The 17,063-nt window shown below is 38.4% G+C and overlaps 1 protein-coding gene across 1 annotated transcript in view; it reads left to right on the top strand.

Annotated features, from left to right (window-relative positions):
• KIAA1549 (KIAA1549 ortholog) overlaps positions 1–17,063 on the top strand; it is a 145,474-nt gene that overhangs the window by 89,222 nt on the left and 39,189 nt on the right. Inside the window, 7 exon segments of the mRNA XM_078153476.1 lie at positions 2,256–2,452; positions 4,844–4,959; positions 7,223–7,428; positions 10,099–10,322; positions 11,490–11,575; positions 11,578–11,633; positions 15,887–16,207. Coding sequence (XP_078009602.1) covers positions 2,256–2,452; positions 4,844–4,959; positions 7,223–7,428; positions 10,099–10,322; positions 11,490–11,575; positions 11,578–11,633; positions 15,887–16,207 — 1,206 coding nt within the window.

The following is a 17,063-nucleotide window of genomic DNA, read 5'->3' on the forward strand; positions in this document are numbered from 1 at the left end:
TCTGTGCCTCAGTATCCTTGTGTGTAAAATGTTGGAGTTGGATAATCCAATTAGATTGAATCATTAGATTATCTAAAATCCTTTTCAGCTCTATAGTAACACTGTATAGTTAGAAAAGCACTTTACTTAATTCTACTTGATTTGCCCCTTTAAACAACTCTTTGTGATAGATTATGCAGTTATTATCCCAATTTTTCAGATGAAGAAACTGAGGCTAAAAGCTGTTAAGCAACTTGCCCAAGATCATATAGAACTATAATAATTTATCGGAAGGTCCCACTACTAAGGTTTTTATTTTTGTTCTTGTTGGAAATAGGTCAAAGGTGCTGGAACAGGAACTGGTAAATAAACTGGATCTTCTTTGTTTGTGTGACACAAAACTCTCCTTGCTCTTTGGCCACTTCTTTGTGTCCCCTCTTCCTGACCTCTTCTTGTTTGTGTTCCCCAAGTTTCAGTTGTATCCCCTGTTCATCTCCCTCTATAAGTGCTGCAACTATCACCTCTCTGCAGGTGACTCCCAATCTGTATTTCCAGTCTCAACTCCTCTTTTCAAGCTCTATTTCCATCTCCCACACTGGATCCCATTTGTGATTGAAAAGATCAGAGGGGAACCAGGATAGGAAGGGCTTTATGTAATAACTCAGAATGATTTTCCCATGTGTAAACTCTAGGTGAGTAGAATCATTGGATTTCAGAATTGGAAGTAAAAGCAAGGCAGCTAGGTGGCTCAATGGATATGCCTGGAGTGAGGAAAACCTGATTTCAGATCTGTCCTCCAACACTAGCTGTGTGATCCCGGGCAAGTCACTTAACTTATGTTTGCCTCAGTTTCCTCATCTGTAAAATGGGGGTGATAATGACAGCTAGCTCTCAGGGTTGCAAATGAGAAAACAAATGTAAAGAGATTTGTAGACCTTAAAGCATGACATAAATGTTATTATTGTTTTTATTATTATCATTATTATTCACCTCAAACATAATGTGTTGAAATCTAAAATCTGACTTTGATATTATCCTTCAAAGTAGTTCTTGTTCCTTGCTTTTCTTATTATCCTTGTTTTGGTCACTGGTGCACAGTGGTGGACTCATCTTTGAATTTCGCTCTCTCCTTCACTTGTTGATTATTCGTTTACCATGTGTTTCGGTGCTATCCATCATCATCGCTGCAGTGCAGGTCTTTATCTTCTCATAGCAGGTAATAAAGGCATGTAGCCTCCTAATTTGTTTTTCTCTCCTCCAGTCTGTTCTCCATATTGCTATCAGATTCATCTGCTAAACACTCCTCTCAGTATGTTGCTTACTCCTTCAGAAATTGTCTCCGGAGCCTATAGGTCAAAGTCCGAACTCCTTAGCCTGTCTAACTTGCCCCTCTTGCTTTGCGCCTTTCCAAAAGGAAACCTTCAATCCAGCTAGTCTGTTCCGCTTAATCCCCTGAACACGATGTATACGTTCTTGATTCTACGTTTTCTCATGGTATTCCCCTAGTGTAGAATGCCCTTTACCTTGTAGCTCTTTGAGGACCTGCTCTAGTCCCAGCATTTCCAGGGAGCTTTCCTAAACTAATCTGGCCTATAACCAACCTTTCTGAGTGAATACTTCTTGTTCATTTCACTTGAATTAGCAGTCAATCACATATTTCGTGGTATCTTTTGTATCCTTAAATCATAATATTACTGGGGCACCTAGGTGGCTTGATGGATAGAGTACTGACAATGGAGTCAGGAGGACCTGAGTTCAAATGTGGCCTTAGACGTGTGCTAGCTGTGTGACCCTGGGCAAGTTACTTCACCCTGATTGCCTCCAAAAAAAAAAACCCCAAACTTAAGATATTACTTAACTCTGATGTTGAGACTTAGCTTTTTATATTTATTTCTCCCAAGATAGAAAGAGCTGGATTAAAATACTATCTTAAAAACTCAATAACTGTTTGATTCTGGGAACATCATTTAACCTCTCCATCCTTGTTTCTTCATCTGTAAAATAAGAGAGTTGGACTCAACCTCCAAGGTTACCCTTCCTGCTCTAAATCTATTATCCTATTGTTATCTTTTACAAAATTGTGAATTCCTTGAAAGTTTGGACTTGCGTATCCACATATAACACAATGTCATAGGCATGAATAGATACTTAATTTTTTTTTTATCAGGACTGGGACTTTTATTTGGTTTGCTGGTTGGTATTCCTTCCAGTAGACATCACTTCTCCTTTGTACTCACTGACTATTTCTTTTACCTGTGTTTTTCCTTTGTTAATAGCTTCAGATCCCTAGTGTGAAGGGTTTCGATTTTGCTAAGCAGCATCTGGGTCAACACAATAAAGATGACATATTGATTATTCATGAGCCAGCACCACTTCCAGGACCAGTGAAGGATAACACTACTCCTTCTGAAAATGGAGATGTGCCAAGCCCCAAGTCAAAGATCTCTTCAAAGAACATCCGTCACAGAGGAAGGTTATTATTGGACATTTCTGTATACTGCTTTAAATGCTGCAGAATATTTTATCATTAAATTTGTTAAAGTTCAATACCTTGTGAGCTACATGAAGGAAGTCAAAATGAGGCAATTAACTGACTTATGTGTGTTACCCAAGGCCTCACTACAACGTAAGATAGTGTTTAAAAAAACATTTTTTTTATTATTGTAACAGACTGCCAAAAAAGTCATGTAGCCTTCTTTAGTAAAAGTGTTTAAGAATATGTCAGATATCTGGGACAGTTTGGACACTTAGTCGCAGGGATTTGAACTAGATCAAGGGTTGAGCAGTCCTAGTAAACATGCCAGAAAGTGATATACTATACCAGCTGCTTACTTGGGCTTTGCCATCCTGCCCATAGGTTGCAGCTACCATAGTTCTTCTTTCCTTTTCTTTTCCCAAAATGCCTTTGCTTCTCTTTTGTCAAAGTCATGTCATGAAGATTGCCTGCTTCCCCTAAAAACCACCTTTCTCTGCCTCGATCAATGGATAATACCATGAGAATGTTGATGGCAGATTAACTCATCCCTGAAAGTTCCTTCTTTCCAGTTGGCTTCTATGGAGAGTGATTGGTTTGCTATTGACAGTTTTTTAAATTGGAACGTGAGAAGTTCTGTTTATGTTTAGCTCTGGCCTACTAATACTGATAATAAAAATAACAGTAATAATAACTGACATTTACATACTGCCCTTAGCATACACTTTATGTCTTTTATTGCTGCAAGTGATCATAGCACTTTGGACTTTGGATGTTATAGCCTCCTCGACTCAAACACAGGACCTATGTTGACTGATCTGTTTATGATGGCAGAGACAGAGAATTTGGAACTAACCTAGGATGACATTTTTAGTTCTAAGTTGCCAGAAAACTTTCCCAATGGATTCAGATCTAATTTCAAGATTTTAATCAAAGTCAGGATGTGACCTTAAAAAGGATGAAATGACAAGGCATTAGTTGCTTACATGTTTGTCAACCCAAGAATAAATTAATGAATAATTATTTAATAAGCTGATGGAATTTAAAATTTCAAATGCAAAGCATGTTCCTTCCCTGATAGTGATCATCCTAAGCACCTAGTCACATATGCTTTATGTAACAAGTTATGATACATGAATGTGCTTAAGAAATTATGGAGGGGATGGTTTAAGAGAAACATGGGAAGACTTATATGAATTGATATAAAGTGAAGTGAGAAGAACCAGGAGAACAATTTATATAATGACTACAACATTGTAAAGATAATCAACTCTGAAAGACTTAGTAATTTTGATCAACACAATGACCGACTACAAATTTCAAAGGGCTCATGATGAAAGATGCTTTCCATATCCAGATAGAGAACTGATGAAATCGAAAAGTGCAGATATAAACATATTTTCTTCTCTTTCTTTCATTCTCTTGTTGTTTTTTTTTTTGGGGGGGAGAACATGGCTAATGTGGAATTTTGTTTTGAATGACTATACATATTTGTAATGGTTTTGTTTTTCTTGCCTTTTCAATGGTTGGGGGAGGGGAAAGGGTTGGGAAAGAATTTGGAATTGAAAATAAAAATTGAATTTAGAAGAATAAATAAAATCAGCATTCAAAAAAATTAGCTCATATAGCTTTCCAGAATCCTTTGGAGATATCAAAATGTCCTGGCACTTTTCATTGCAGCAAACATCAGGGAACTCAAGGTTCTAGATGTAATAACTAGCCTAGATTTTTGCCTAGTTTGGTATGTATTGAGAATTCAGCTACTTCAGCTTTGCATACAAAGAATCTAAATTTTCCTTTGGCAACCAGCACTGCTCCAGTGGCGCAGATATTGAGTAAGGAGACAGTCCATGGTAAACCTAGGCTAACCCCAGTGGTCTGAAAGAGCCAAGGAAGACTGAGTTTGTTCTGGGTGGTCTGCAACTGAGTTCCCCTTCCAATAGATCTAGATCTTTAGAAGGACTCTTGGATTAGCCTGGCTTTTCAAACTACGGTAATTCAACACCAGATAAGAATCTTTAAGTTTCCTTTGGCCTGACCTATATCCAGAGCTTGGGCTCAGTAATTGGTTGTATGCCAAATAGTACAATGTTCTAGCTTCCAGTCTGGCAGTTTGCATTCTAGGATTTGTGAGGGTGCAATTAGCTGAATGGTGTGGTGTGCTGTATAAGTCCAAAATGTCAATTTAACCAGGCAGATGTAGGCTACTAAGTAATTTCAAAATGATGAGTAATGTCTATGTAGTTGTTAAAGTGGTCATTAATGCACTCATACAGTATTTTCTTAGAATAATTGTGGCTCTGCCTAAATGTGCTGGTTTTTTGAGTCTGTTTTGCACGTATCAACCAATGTGTAACCATTTTTTAAAAATTATGTGCCTTGTTTTTGCAGAATTTCTCCCTCGGATGGTGACTCTACAGTAAGTGAAGAGTCCAGTGAGAGAGAAGCTGGGGAAAAGCCATCAGTAGTTGTCAATGAGGGCAAGGCACGAAGAGCACCCCCAAGTGGTCTGTTCCTATTTTGGTCTTAGAATCAATAATTAATAATAATAATGATGATGATGATGATGATGATGATGATGATGATGATGATAGCTAACATTTAGATTCAACTTGGTTTGCAAAGTGCTTTACAAATATTATTTAATTTGGTCCTTGATAATAGCATTATAGAATTATTAGTAAGAATATTAGAATACCAACCAGACAGTATTTCAAAGCATTTCAAGTTCTAGAACTTGAAAAAAACTAAATTTCCATTATTTGCTTAATTTCTCCACACTTAATTACCATCATCATAACAAATATTTATTGTGTTTCCTATGTAAAGTACTGTCCTAGGCATTGGGAATATTTTAAAAGTCAGTTGTTTTGGAAATTAACCCACTATCTTTCATTCCATCATGAAGTTGAAATGTCTAATGTAATAGAATCATAGAGATGGGATGTCCATATTCCAGAACTAAAGTAGCACTCTATCTACATTCAGAGATAAGCATTGTCTTTTTTCTTAAAGACCGCCAGGGTTCACTCATTTGCCGTAAGTGCCTGTACAAGTGTTTAACAACAATCATTGCAAGAAGACTTAAAAACAAACAGTTTTCTTTGTAATTTAATTTATAATAATTAATTTAAAAATACAAATTAATACTTTTTCTCTGATGGCTAAAACATTAATGAAAGAAAATTTTTTAAGTTTGATTTTTATGTGTCAATAGCAGATAGTTATATATTACACATAAAAATCTGACTTCTTGAAAAAAAACCCTTCACTTTTTTTTCAAGCATTATGTCTTAGACCTTGTGCTTGTGTGCATTTTCTGCTGGCTCCTGTTATTTCTGGTTGCTTCAGTGTGCCCTATTAGCTGCTACTTCACTTAGGCAGTGGAGAACAGTGCCAGAAACCTTTAGCTATCTGTGAAAAGATAGATTTAATTTTCATTTTGATGCTCCTGATTAACCCTGGAATATTTCTTTTGATCTATGGAGTTCTTTTTCTAGGGGGAAAGTGGTCTTCTATTGCCTTTTCCTCTGCATGAGTCAAAACAGAAAAGTAAGAAAGATTAAAGTTAATCCATAGATGTATGCTCATCTGCAGCCTCCCAACTGTCTTTTCTTTTCATTTAAGAGATTATTTCTTGGACAGTCAAGTTTGTCATTCCATCTTACTTCTCTCTAGATGATCCTCAAAGCTAATAGCTACTGTAGAAGTTATTTTTTATCAAATTGCTTCAGATTACCCAATAAATAACCCAGAAACTCAGAACCTGTTTCAGGACTCTTAAATGGGATGACTTTTTCTTCTGAACACCTGTAGTTTAAGAAAAAAATAAACAAACAAACAAACCCAACCAAAAAAAGGACAGTTTAAAAATGAAAGCAAAAATTTATCCATATATTTTCCTGGTTTTTTCCTAGGGGTATTTTAATTTTAAAGATTTTTCCTAGAGAAGGCAATGCTTAACCTAGAAGAATTAATGTCTAATTGTGAACTTAATTTCCTGGTAGAAAAGACAGGATGATACAGCATAGTGGTTTAATAAAGGAAAGCAATGTGAGGTCAGGAAGATGTGGATTTGAATCCCCTCTGATAGATACTGACTGTGGGACCTTGGGCAAGTCAGTTATTTTCTTGGTGTTCCAGGCCATTCTGCAGGACTATAAGTTGAAGAGAAAATGCCAAACTGCATTGATAGGGAAAGTTCCTCACCAAAACCTCCCCACATGAGTGAAATCCTAAGTCAAAAAATGTAAAATGTATAACCAATATCAAATTGCTTGCCTTCTCAAGAATGAAGGAGAAATGGAAGGGAAGGAGAGAATATGGAACTCAAAATTTTAAAAACTGATTGTTAAAAAATTTTATATGTAATTAGGAAATATTTAATGAAATAAATTTTTAAAAAAATTTAATGTGGAAGCAACAGGATAGTGTCATGAAAAGAGCATAGGACTTGGGATTCAGAAGACCTGGGTTTGAATCTCAGCCTGATTACTCACTCACTAGTTGTATGATCTTGGACAGGTTACTAGTTTCCTCATTGATACATTATATATCAAGCACTGTGACATCTGGAAGAGGAAGGATTTTTGGGAATAGGGACAGTCTTCTCAAAGGCCCTCAAATCATATCCACTTTACCTACACATCCTAGGATGTGGGTGATCTAACAAAGGCTTGATTAATCCCATCATAGACATGGAGCCACTCATCTTTCTGTTTCCTAATTCGCTTGTGGGTGTTTGCTGATATTGTTATTCTTGGTTTTTAGGACCACCACTCACCAGTACTGGAAATGAACAGCCTTCATCAGCATCAATTTTTGAACATGTGGATAGGATATCCCGCACTTCAGAAGCTAGCAGACGGATCCCCAGTAAGATCCAGTTAATTGCCATGCAGCCAATCACAGCACCTCCAGTTCAGCATCCAGTGCTAGCTGATCGAGTAGCAGAAACCAACAAAATCAACAAAGAGGTATTTATATTCTTTAAAAAATACATATGTTGTAGAAATACCTCCTTTACATTCTTGCATTTATATAACATTTCAAAGTTTGCAAAACTCTTTACAAATATTATCTCATTTAATCCTCACAACAACCATGGGAGCTAGATGCTGTTATTATTATCATCATCATTGGAAAGATAAGGAAACTGAGGCAGACAGCAGTTAAGTAACTTGCCCAGGGTCACGTAGCTAGTAAATATCTGAGGCTAGATTTGAACTCAGGTCTTGCTGGTGCAGAGGGCAGAAATATTCATCTCCCTGAGTTCATTCTGGCCTCAAATACTTAGTAGCTGTGTGACCCTGGGCAAGTCACTTAATTGTGTTTGCCTCAATTTCCTCATCTGTAAAATGAGCAGGAAAAGGAAATGGCAAACCGTTCCAGTATCTCTGCCAAGAAAACTCCAAATGGGGTCATGAAGAGTCAGATACAGCTGAAAAATGACAGAATAACAATAACAACAACTTGCTGACTGCAGGTTGGGTACTCTATCTACTGTGCCACCTAGGTGCCTTTATGTTTTATTTCATGTCATTTGTCCGCATCCTGTTATTATTTACATATTCATACATGACATGTAGTTACGGCATTGCTCAAAAACAAAGGAATATTAGGAAGCTAGCAATACAAAACATACTCTACTGACTAACCATTCTGAGCTTTAATTATCCCATTATTTTATAGAAGTTCCTCTTCCCCTGCTCCCACCCCTGGGAACTGTTGAACATAGCAATTGGACTCATGGACCAAATTTGGTAGCTTCCAGGAGGGATTTACTCTGCCTAAATGTGGCATTGGAGGGTATAAAACCAGTTCTAGAAAACTGTTCACTGTATATCCTGTGGAGAGTTGGAACCTAGGAGCTGATTTATTTATGAGCTTCTGCCTACTTTGTATTTTCCTGATCCCTGGCTAGCAAATCCCTGCAGCTTTACTCCTAGTCCCCAGTTCCCCTAATCCGTGTCATTTAGAACCACCTTTTGGCTATACAGAAATCCCTTTCCCCTGCTACGTCTTCCCAAATTCTCATTTCTATCACTGTCAGCCCTCTTTCTTCCCAGTTCCTGTTGAACTACTCCATTTGTAACAAATCTCCCTTCATCCATGAACTGTTTAAATGCGGGTCAAGTCCAGAAGTCAGAAGCAGAGCCAGGAGAGAATTGAAGGCTAGTGTTCAGAGGGATACCCCAGGTTGAACAGGCTGCAGGGACGGCTGGATGTGAACAATGTGCTATGATGGCCAAGAAAAGCTAGGGCCATCTCAGGCTACATTGAGAGGTGTGAGCTCTCAGGACAGGGAGAGGGGCCGAAGCTGTGAATTCACTGGTATAGAGATGAAGAAGCTTCCTAGCCCAATGAAGCTTGCTGCTTTCTTTCCAATTTATGGTTGTCAAGAGTTGCTTTGGGGCACTGAAAGGTTGCCTAGGATCACGTAATCAGCACTTATGTGTCAAAGGTAGAACTTCAGTCCAGGTCTTTCTGGCCCTGAGACCAACTCCCTGTCCTACTTCTCTGAGGTTCAGATGCAAGAAACAAACAAACAAAAACACTTTTTACCCTTTAAAGCTATCCAAAAGTAGAATAATAAGCAGTGGGTGTAATGGGGACAGCGGCCTTCTTTTTGATAAAAATGATTAATAAACAGCCAAACTTGACTTTATATAAAAAAATCTATTCTCCTTGAGTTTTTAGTTGTGCAATTACATAAAATTCATTTAGGTAGAATATAAGTTTTTTGCTCACTTAAGATAATTTTTCTAGTTGACATATTTTCCTTTGGCATTAAGTTTCATTTCTTGGAGAGCTGATAAATCCATACTTCAAAAAAGTTCCTTGTCATTTTTTTTATGGTTTCAGTATTTTCCCTTGATTTGACTATTATTAAAAATGTCTTATTCTTAAATATGGTACAGCTCTTGTGAAAAAGATACTTAACGGTCAGCTAGGTGGTACAGTGGGTAGAGCACCAGCCCTGAAGTCAGGAGGACCTGAGTTCAAATCTGGCCTCAGACCAAACACTTGACACTTACTAACTGTGTGACTCTGGTCAAGTCACTTAACCCCAATTGCCTTAAAAAAAAAAAAAAAAGAATAAAGAAATTTCCCAAACTAATGGAACATAAGGAACTTTTTACTAGTTGTGTGACCCTGGGCAAGTCACTTAACCCCAATTGCCTTTAACAAAAAAAAAAAAAGAAAAAGAAAAAGATACTTAACATTAGACTTCTGACTGTTTGTCCCTGTTAAATCTTTGCTTTACTAGTGAATAGATATTGCGAGATCAAAGAGTAAACAAAGTGTAAGCCCCATTTTTTAGGTACAAGGGGGAAACAGGAATCATTGTATTTCAGAGCTTAGAGTTTTAAAAGCCCAACCTCTTCATTTTGTAGGTTAGGAAACTGAGGCCCATACGGGTCTAATGTTGTAGATAGGGGAAGATACTGGCAGAGCCGGGATTAGAACTCATGCTTCTTGGCTCCCAGTTCATCATTCATTGCCTTCTACTATAGGATTTTGCAGAGATGGCAGAAAGATATATCAAATTATTGGCAATTGTGTTCCTCCTGAGAACAGTTTACAGAAAGCTCATTTGGTACATTCATTCTCTCATATTACCTCCCCCTTTACTTTTTTAAAAGATTCAGACAGCCCTTCGGCACAAATCAGAGATTGAACACCACCGAAACAAGATTCGTCTCCGGGCCAAGCGCAGAGGACATTATGATTTCCCTGTGGTTGATGAGCTATCAGCGGGCGACACCAAAGAACGTCACAGGGTGTATCGAAGGGCTCAGATGCAGATTGACAAGATATTGGACCCCGCTGCTAGTGTGCCTACTGTGTTCATAGAGCCAAGAAAGAGGTATGATTGGGGAGGATTCAGGAGGTGACTCAGAAAAGCCAGCGGTGAGAACTGAGACAAGATCCTTCTGGATTGCTAACAATGTTTCACAAAGCCAGGACCAGAGCTAGAACCCAGTCTTCTTGAATGTCTGGTCTTGTCATTGCTAATACTCTGTCCATCTTAAATTTTTCTGTAAATATAGCGCATCTCTCCACCTTGTAAGTTGCTTTAAAAAGTCCAGAGTTGGATCATAATACGATTATGCTAGATGATGCCTTCTTTAGAAATTCCGTTTTTAGATGTTTTTATAGCAACAAACTTTTTTTGTAATTCTCACAGAAAAGTGAAATGTCTTGAATTTAAATAAAGTTATATAGAAATTAAGCTCTTCATAGAGAAATGCCTTCAAACAGTAATCTACTCTGCTGCAAAAATCCTCATGGATTCTCAGCTACAGCTATTATTAATGTAAAAATGATTTGATGATATTTTTATGTTTCACACTGGAACTGTTGAATATAAAACATTACAAAAATGGCAATAAAAGGATATTACCTTTTTAAAGGGGGGAGCAGCTAGGTGGTACAAGTGGATAGGGCACTGGGCTTGGAATCAGGAAGATGCATGAGTTCAAATCTGGCCTCAGACACTTACTAGCTGTATAACCCTAGGCAAGTCACATAACCCTCTTTGCCTCAGTTTCCCCATCTGTAAAATGATCTGGAGAAGGAAATAGCAAACCACTTCAGTATCTTTGCCAAGAAAACCCCAAATGGGGTCATGAAGAGTTGTGCATGACTGAAAAATGACTGAACAGCAACAGCTCAAAAAAAAAAAAAGACCAAACAACTGTCCAAAACTGTAGACCTTATCTTCCTCATTTTGCCAAAGTTAGCTCTCACTCTTTCCTACTCCCTTACCTCTAGGTGTTGGTACTACCATTTTTTTCTTGATAAGTCACCAACAGTCAAAGACCTTGAAGCCCTCTTTGAATCATCTCTTTTTTCATGTCCAGCAGTGACTACTTGCTAGTCTTCCTTTGAAATGTTCCTCAGATTAATCTCTTCCATCATCTGTTCCGGAAGGTGCTGTGACCTTCTCTTTCTTCCCATTTTCACCATCTTCATTCAAGCTGTCATCATCACCCCACCTGTCCAATCTAACTGCATTTTTTTCCTCTGACAGTTCCCGTGCAAAACGTTCTCCGAAGCAGCGCCGGAAGCACCAGATCAATGGGAGCCCAACCGATGCCGAGAAGGATAGACTGATCACGACGACAGTGATGGCACCTACAAGAGGCCACCAGGAGTCAACAATTCTGCCTATATTGTATGCTCACTGTGTAATTTTGTCTTTCAAAGATAGGTTGTTTGCAAATATCTTCTTAGGCACTAGGAAAAATACACTGAAGTTCAACAGAGGTAGAAGAGACTTAATGATAATGTAGTACCTGCCTTAAGCAGAGAAAGAGCCCTCTTTGGGTTTATGCGCAGCTGCATGCCGGTGGGTTTATCTTCAGAAATACTATGGTCTATTTCTGACTTTCATGTTTTTCCTCTTTCATATACTTTCTTCATGTTCTCCAGAGTTGGGAATTTTTAGTTTTATTATAACTAATATTATTATTTTCATAAGAGTTAGGAATTTGTGGACATCATCCAATAAGAAATGGTAAAATCTGAATTCCTTTAAAAAAAAAGCTTAGGGCAGCTAGGTGGCACAGTGGTTAGAGCACTGGCCCTGAAGTCAGGAGGACCTGAGTTCAAATCTGGCCTCAGACCAAACACTTAACACTTACTAGCTGTGTGACCCTGGGCAAGTCACTTAACCCCAATTGCCAAAAAAAAAACATAGCCTGAGTTTAAAACTCATCTCTGTACTGGTTCTGCGGCTCTGGGCAAAATTACTTATCCTCTTAGTGCTCAAAAGGTGACCTTCCTAAGACTACAAGTTTCAGAGAGCTTGCTGAGCTGTGCTGGTAGAGAGGGTTTCCTCACTTGGAATTTCCCTGAAATGACAGATCCATCCTGATCCCAGTTCCCTTCCTCCTGTTTTTTAAACTGGGAATCACTGAGTCACAATCAAAAAGTCACTCAGACAGCAAGTAGGTGGTTCAGTGCATAGAGCACTGGCCCTGTAGTCAGGAGGACCTAGTTCAAATCTGGCCTCCAACGCTTGCTAGCTGTGTGACCCTGGGCAAGTCACTTAACCCTGATTGCCTCTCAAAAAAATCACTCAGACCCTTAGGAGCTGTTAGGTATAAAAGAAGAAACACATAGGTTATACTTGTTACTTAAGAGTGTTAAGAGCCTTATTGATACTGGTCTTAAATTTAATTAAATCATGGCCACTTGAAAATGCCGGCTACCCTCCCACTTTCCTCCCTCAAGGCTTGCTAAATTTAATCCATTATTCAGTTTCTTCCGTCTCAACATATGTTTGACACACCTACTGATGATGTTACTTTCCTGGGAGGCTAGAGTCCAACTCCAAGAGTTGGAGGGCTTACAAATTAGATTGTTTTTTTCTTTCTAGATAGAATTAACTACAGTAGATTCCAAACTGTGTTCTCTGAAGATGGGAAAAAACTCATCCCTAGCAACTATTACTTCTCATGATATCTTTTAATTTTTGAAAGTATTTTTTGGCTCTCAATTTCCACTGAAGTATTCTGATGGAGAGATGCAATACAGCCCCTCCTTTGACATGCCTTTTAGTATAGAGAATAGAAGATCCGTGATTTTGAACCCATCCAGGTCTGGCCTAGAAGAGCCATAATCAAAATAGCACTTTCCCACATAATTGGAATTATTCTATATCTGAACTGATTTGGTTTCAAGGATTAAGCTATCAAGGTGTCCATCATTAACATTCCTCTTCTCACTTACCTGGAAATGGAGATGCATTGATTACTTATACTAAATTTCTCCCTGCTCAAAAGAGACTCCCGAATTAAAACACTTCACCTGACGGGACTTATGTGGGACCTTCCCTCCATAACAGACAGACAAAGCTTTTCTTAGAACTCGTCCTAAATTCCTCTACTCGGTGGTCCCTGATCTTTATATAAACTAAAGCATAACCTTTCCTTCCTTTTCCCCCTTCTTTTTCTCCCTTGAAAGATCACCTGTACCCTAGTGGTAAGGTTCCTTTCTATTTTCAGTGAGGAGAAATAGAAAGACATTTGTTTCTAGGAGCAGAGCCTCTTTACTCCCATTATAATTCACTGTACAAGTATCCAAAGGAAGGAATCTTTTCATTTGACCCCAAAAAGTCTTCTCTTCTGCTATGAGGAAGCTGCGCTTTGTTCTCTTAAGTGATAGCCTAATTATCATCAAGTCAACTGTGGTGACAGCTTTTAGAGATGTTTCCTTGTATGAATCTATAAGGAAACTTCATTTCACCACACTTTCCACCAAGAACTCAATTTTGTCTTGTCGTTGAACAATGCCTATTTTGATCTTAACTTTAATCCCTACCTTTCATGGTCTGTCTACCAAGTCATCTACTATCATTGGAGTCATCCCAGTTACTTGTTTTGGCTTGTTTCTCCAAAGGTATATGCTCCTAGCAGCTATTACATGTTCCTCCTCCTCCTTCCCCCTCCAGTGGGTACTCTTCAGTTAGTCACAAGATTTCCTGTATTGTGTCATCTGTCCAATGACCCAAAGCCTCTATGATTCTCAAGGATTTATGAAGGACTCCTACATAGTTTACTTTTGATTGATTGATTGGTCTCGGCCTTCTCTGATTAATTGGGCTGGGAATGGATAACCCACCCTTACATTTTCTTTTTTTTGTTTGATCTTCAGATGGGACTTAGAACTAGAGAAGGTGGCTGATAGTCACTTCATTAGCCATTTGTATTTGCCATAACAGGTTTTACTAAGGAAACCTTAGCAGATGCTCCCTTCTCCCCCTCTCCAGCAGCTTTCTAAAAATTCTAAGAGTACCACTTTCCATTATAATAGCTACCAAGGATGACAGATATCTTTGAGAAATAATCTTCCTGGCAAGTAAGGGGCATTTTCCTTCAGAGTGGAATTAACCATTATAATTTCCATGCCTTTCTAAACTATAATTAAAATAAATGCACTGCCCTTAAGTGTATGAAGATAACACTACTGTATCATCAATAGGCCTCTCGCTTTAGATTGTTAAACTAATAATAGGGATGGTGTGCCCTGGACCATCCATGTTGTAACATGCATCTGTAAGACTGATAGCAAAGGTGAAGATCTCTGTGTGCAGAAAGAATTTTAATTTGTACAAACCTAGCCCATCTATAGAGAGATTTAAATATTTTTAAAATTTTTTGCCTCATAGCCATCATGAAACTGAATCCCATAATGCCAGTTTTGATGAACCTTCTTAGACTGACAGAATGCCCTCTTCCTCTGTTCCTTGCCCTCTCTCCCCTACATAGAGAGAATGTTGCTACCAAGCTCCTTTGCAGAACATAGTACCATTTTACATGCTTCAATTGCAGTGACATTGAATTTTGGTTCATTAGGCTAAAATGTGTATAATTCACCTGTAGTGGATTCTAGGAGCCCAGGATGGCTCCTAGAAGGAAGCTTCTTTACCTTTTCCTGTGATCAGCACATTGAACAGTTGACCATGAACATAGTATGGTAATACCTCATTTCTTTAGCATCAGTGGACAATGAAGACTTCCCTATGACTGAATTTTCTAAGAAACTAAAGCTTGTTCCATTAAGCACCAAAACTTAAAAAAAAATTAAGCAATTGAAAAATGCAAATCTCTCTGCCTTTTTAGACAAATAATGCTGAACAGAACTGTGCTCAGGATTTTTATTGAGATATATAGGGAAGTTTGCTCCTATTCTAAAACGGCTGCTATTTTTTAAATCTTTTTTATACTTATTCTATTCTGTCCCTCACTGTTAGCTGTCATATGTTGTTAGTGTGCTTACCTTTAATAGCACCTTAGATCCTTTCTAATTAACAGCGTCTGACCTGCAGCCAGATAAATAAACTTATAAAAATTGTACCTAAACTAGGAGTAAATATGCTCTGAGTGAGGACTTAGAGACTTTAGTTTCCTCAGTTGTAAAACTGGTATAATAATAGTGCATACTTCTAAGGGTTGCTGTGAGGATCAAATAATGTTTCTAAGCCACTGAGAACAGTGCCTGGCACAGAGTAGGTGCTATATAAATGCTTTTATTATCATGATTAGGACTTTATTATTATTACTCTGAGTTAAGTTATAGTGCATGGACTTTGTGAAATCCATTTTGACTTATCAGAGGCATATTTTTCTCTTTTTATAACCTGTCTTGGCCATATTTCAGACACCTAAGTTTCCCAGACAAGTGAACTCCTGGATTATTGAAGTGGTAGTACATTTTTTTCCAGTCTTTCTTCTAATGAACTGTAATCTCTCCCAGGATAGTCTGCCATTGTTAGTTCTTATATTCATGGTAAAAGCTCTTTCCAGTGTTTGTAAAAAAAAAAAAAGTCTGGATTGACAATTAGATTTGGACCTAGCATTGTTAGAGTCGATATGGTAAAAACTCATGTCTGATGGTGTCTTTCCTTTTTTTCCTTCTGTGTAGTCAGATCCTGACTTGCCTGCAGAGCCTCAGTCACCTTCCTCTGCTGACCTGGGGAAATATCCAGGCTTGCCCTTCCCTGCTTCCCAGTACATCCCACCCAAGCCATCTATTGAAGAAGCAAGACAGACAATGCACTCCCTTTTGGATGATGCTTTTGCTCTGGTAGCTCCTAGTAGCCAAGCAGTTCAGCCTTCTTCCATTACCGCACCTGGGGTCACACCAGGCCTACAAGTCAACAGGACATCTGCCCAAGAAGAGCGGCGAACCACCCAGTGGGGTTCTTTCTATGGCCCAACTCAGACAACCAGCAATCCATGTAGCGTGAGTGGCAATCTTTTCGATTTCTCTTTTGGGCAAGATGGTTGGGTTGAGATGACTGCCAATACTTTTCTTTTTATTTTCAGGATCCATAGATCAACTATCTGCTGGCATTTGGCAATAACCAAAGCCTAGAAAGTGTCTCTTTATTTACTATATTTTTCTTTGTTCGTGTGAAAGAGTCCCTCTATGCTAGAGGCAGTCCCTCCTTGGTCCTAAGGTTTTTTTTCAGGTTGTTTTTAATAAGGATGTCATCTTGGGTTTTCCCAACAGTGCTGAAATGAAAATAGGATAGGTGTATATAGAAAAAAAATGCAATTGGAAGGGTTTGCCCAAAATTATTCATGTCTCATGTTTAGGCCACTACCATCTAGACGGGAACCCTTTGTGGCCCCAGAAGCCTAGGTAGTCTAGAGCCAGCAAAATTCAGCTATCTCTGACTCACCTGTGGTGATAATGTCCAGTGTGTAGAGTAAATGAACCTCTTTGCTCACATTCCTTAACATTGATTCTATGGGTTGAACGGAAGAATCCCTATCTTAGCTTCAGATGCTCCAGTTGACTTCCTGGGGTTTTACTGTTTGGGGTTTTTTTGCTCTCAAATCTACAAGAATGACTAGCAAATTTAGAATCTGTCCAAACAAGAAATATTTGAGCTTAAGGCCATCCTGTGTTCTTCCTAATTGTACCAGCCAAATGCAAGGGTTGGCAGCTTTGTCTAGAAGAAGGAGCAATGAATACCTTGGATCCAGCCCTAGAACTGTGTCTTAATTTTTTAGTGTGTGATGCTTTGCTATTTTACCACTAATCATTATAATTTTTAAAAATATATTCAGCCAATTTGAGGGGTTATACATTT

This window comes from Phascolarctos cinereus, unplaced genomic scaffold (assembly GCF_003287225.1).
Source record: "Phascolarctos cinereus isolate Bilbo 61053 unplaced genomic scaffold, phaCin_HiC Scaffold_1;HRSCAF=81, whole genome shotgun sequence".
NCBI lineage: Eukaryota > Metazoa > Chordata > Mammalia > Diprotodontia > Phascolarctidae > Phascolarctos > Phascolarctos cinereus.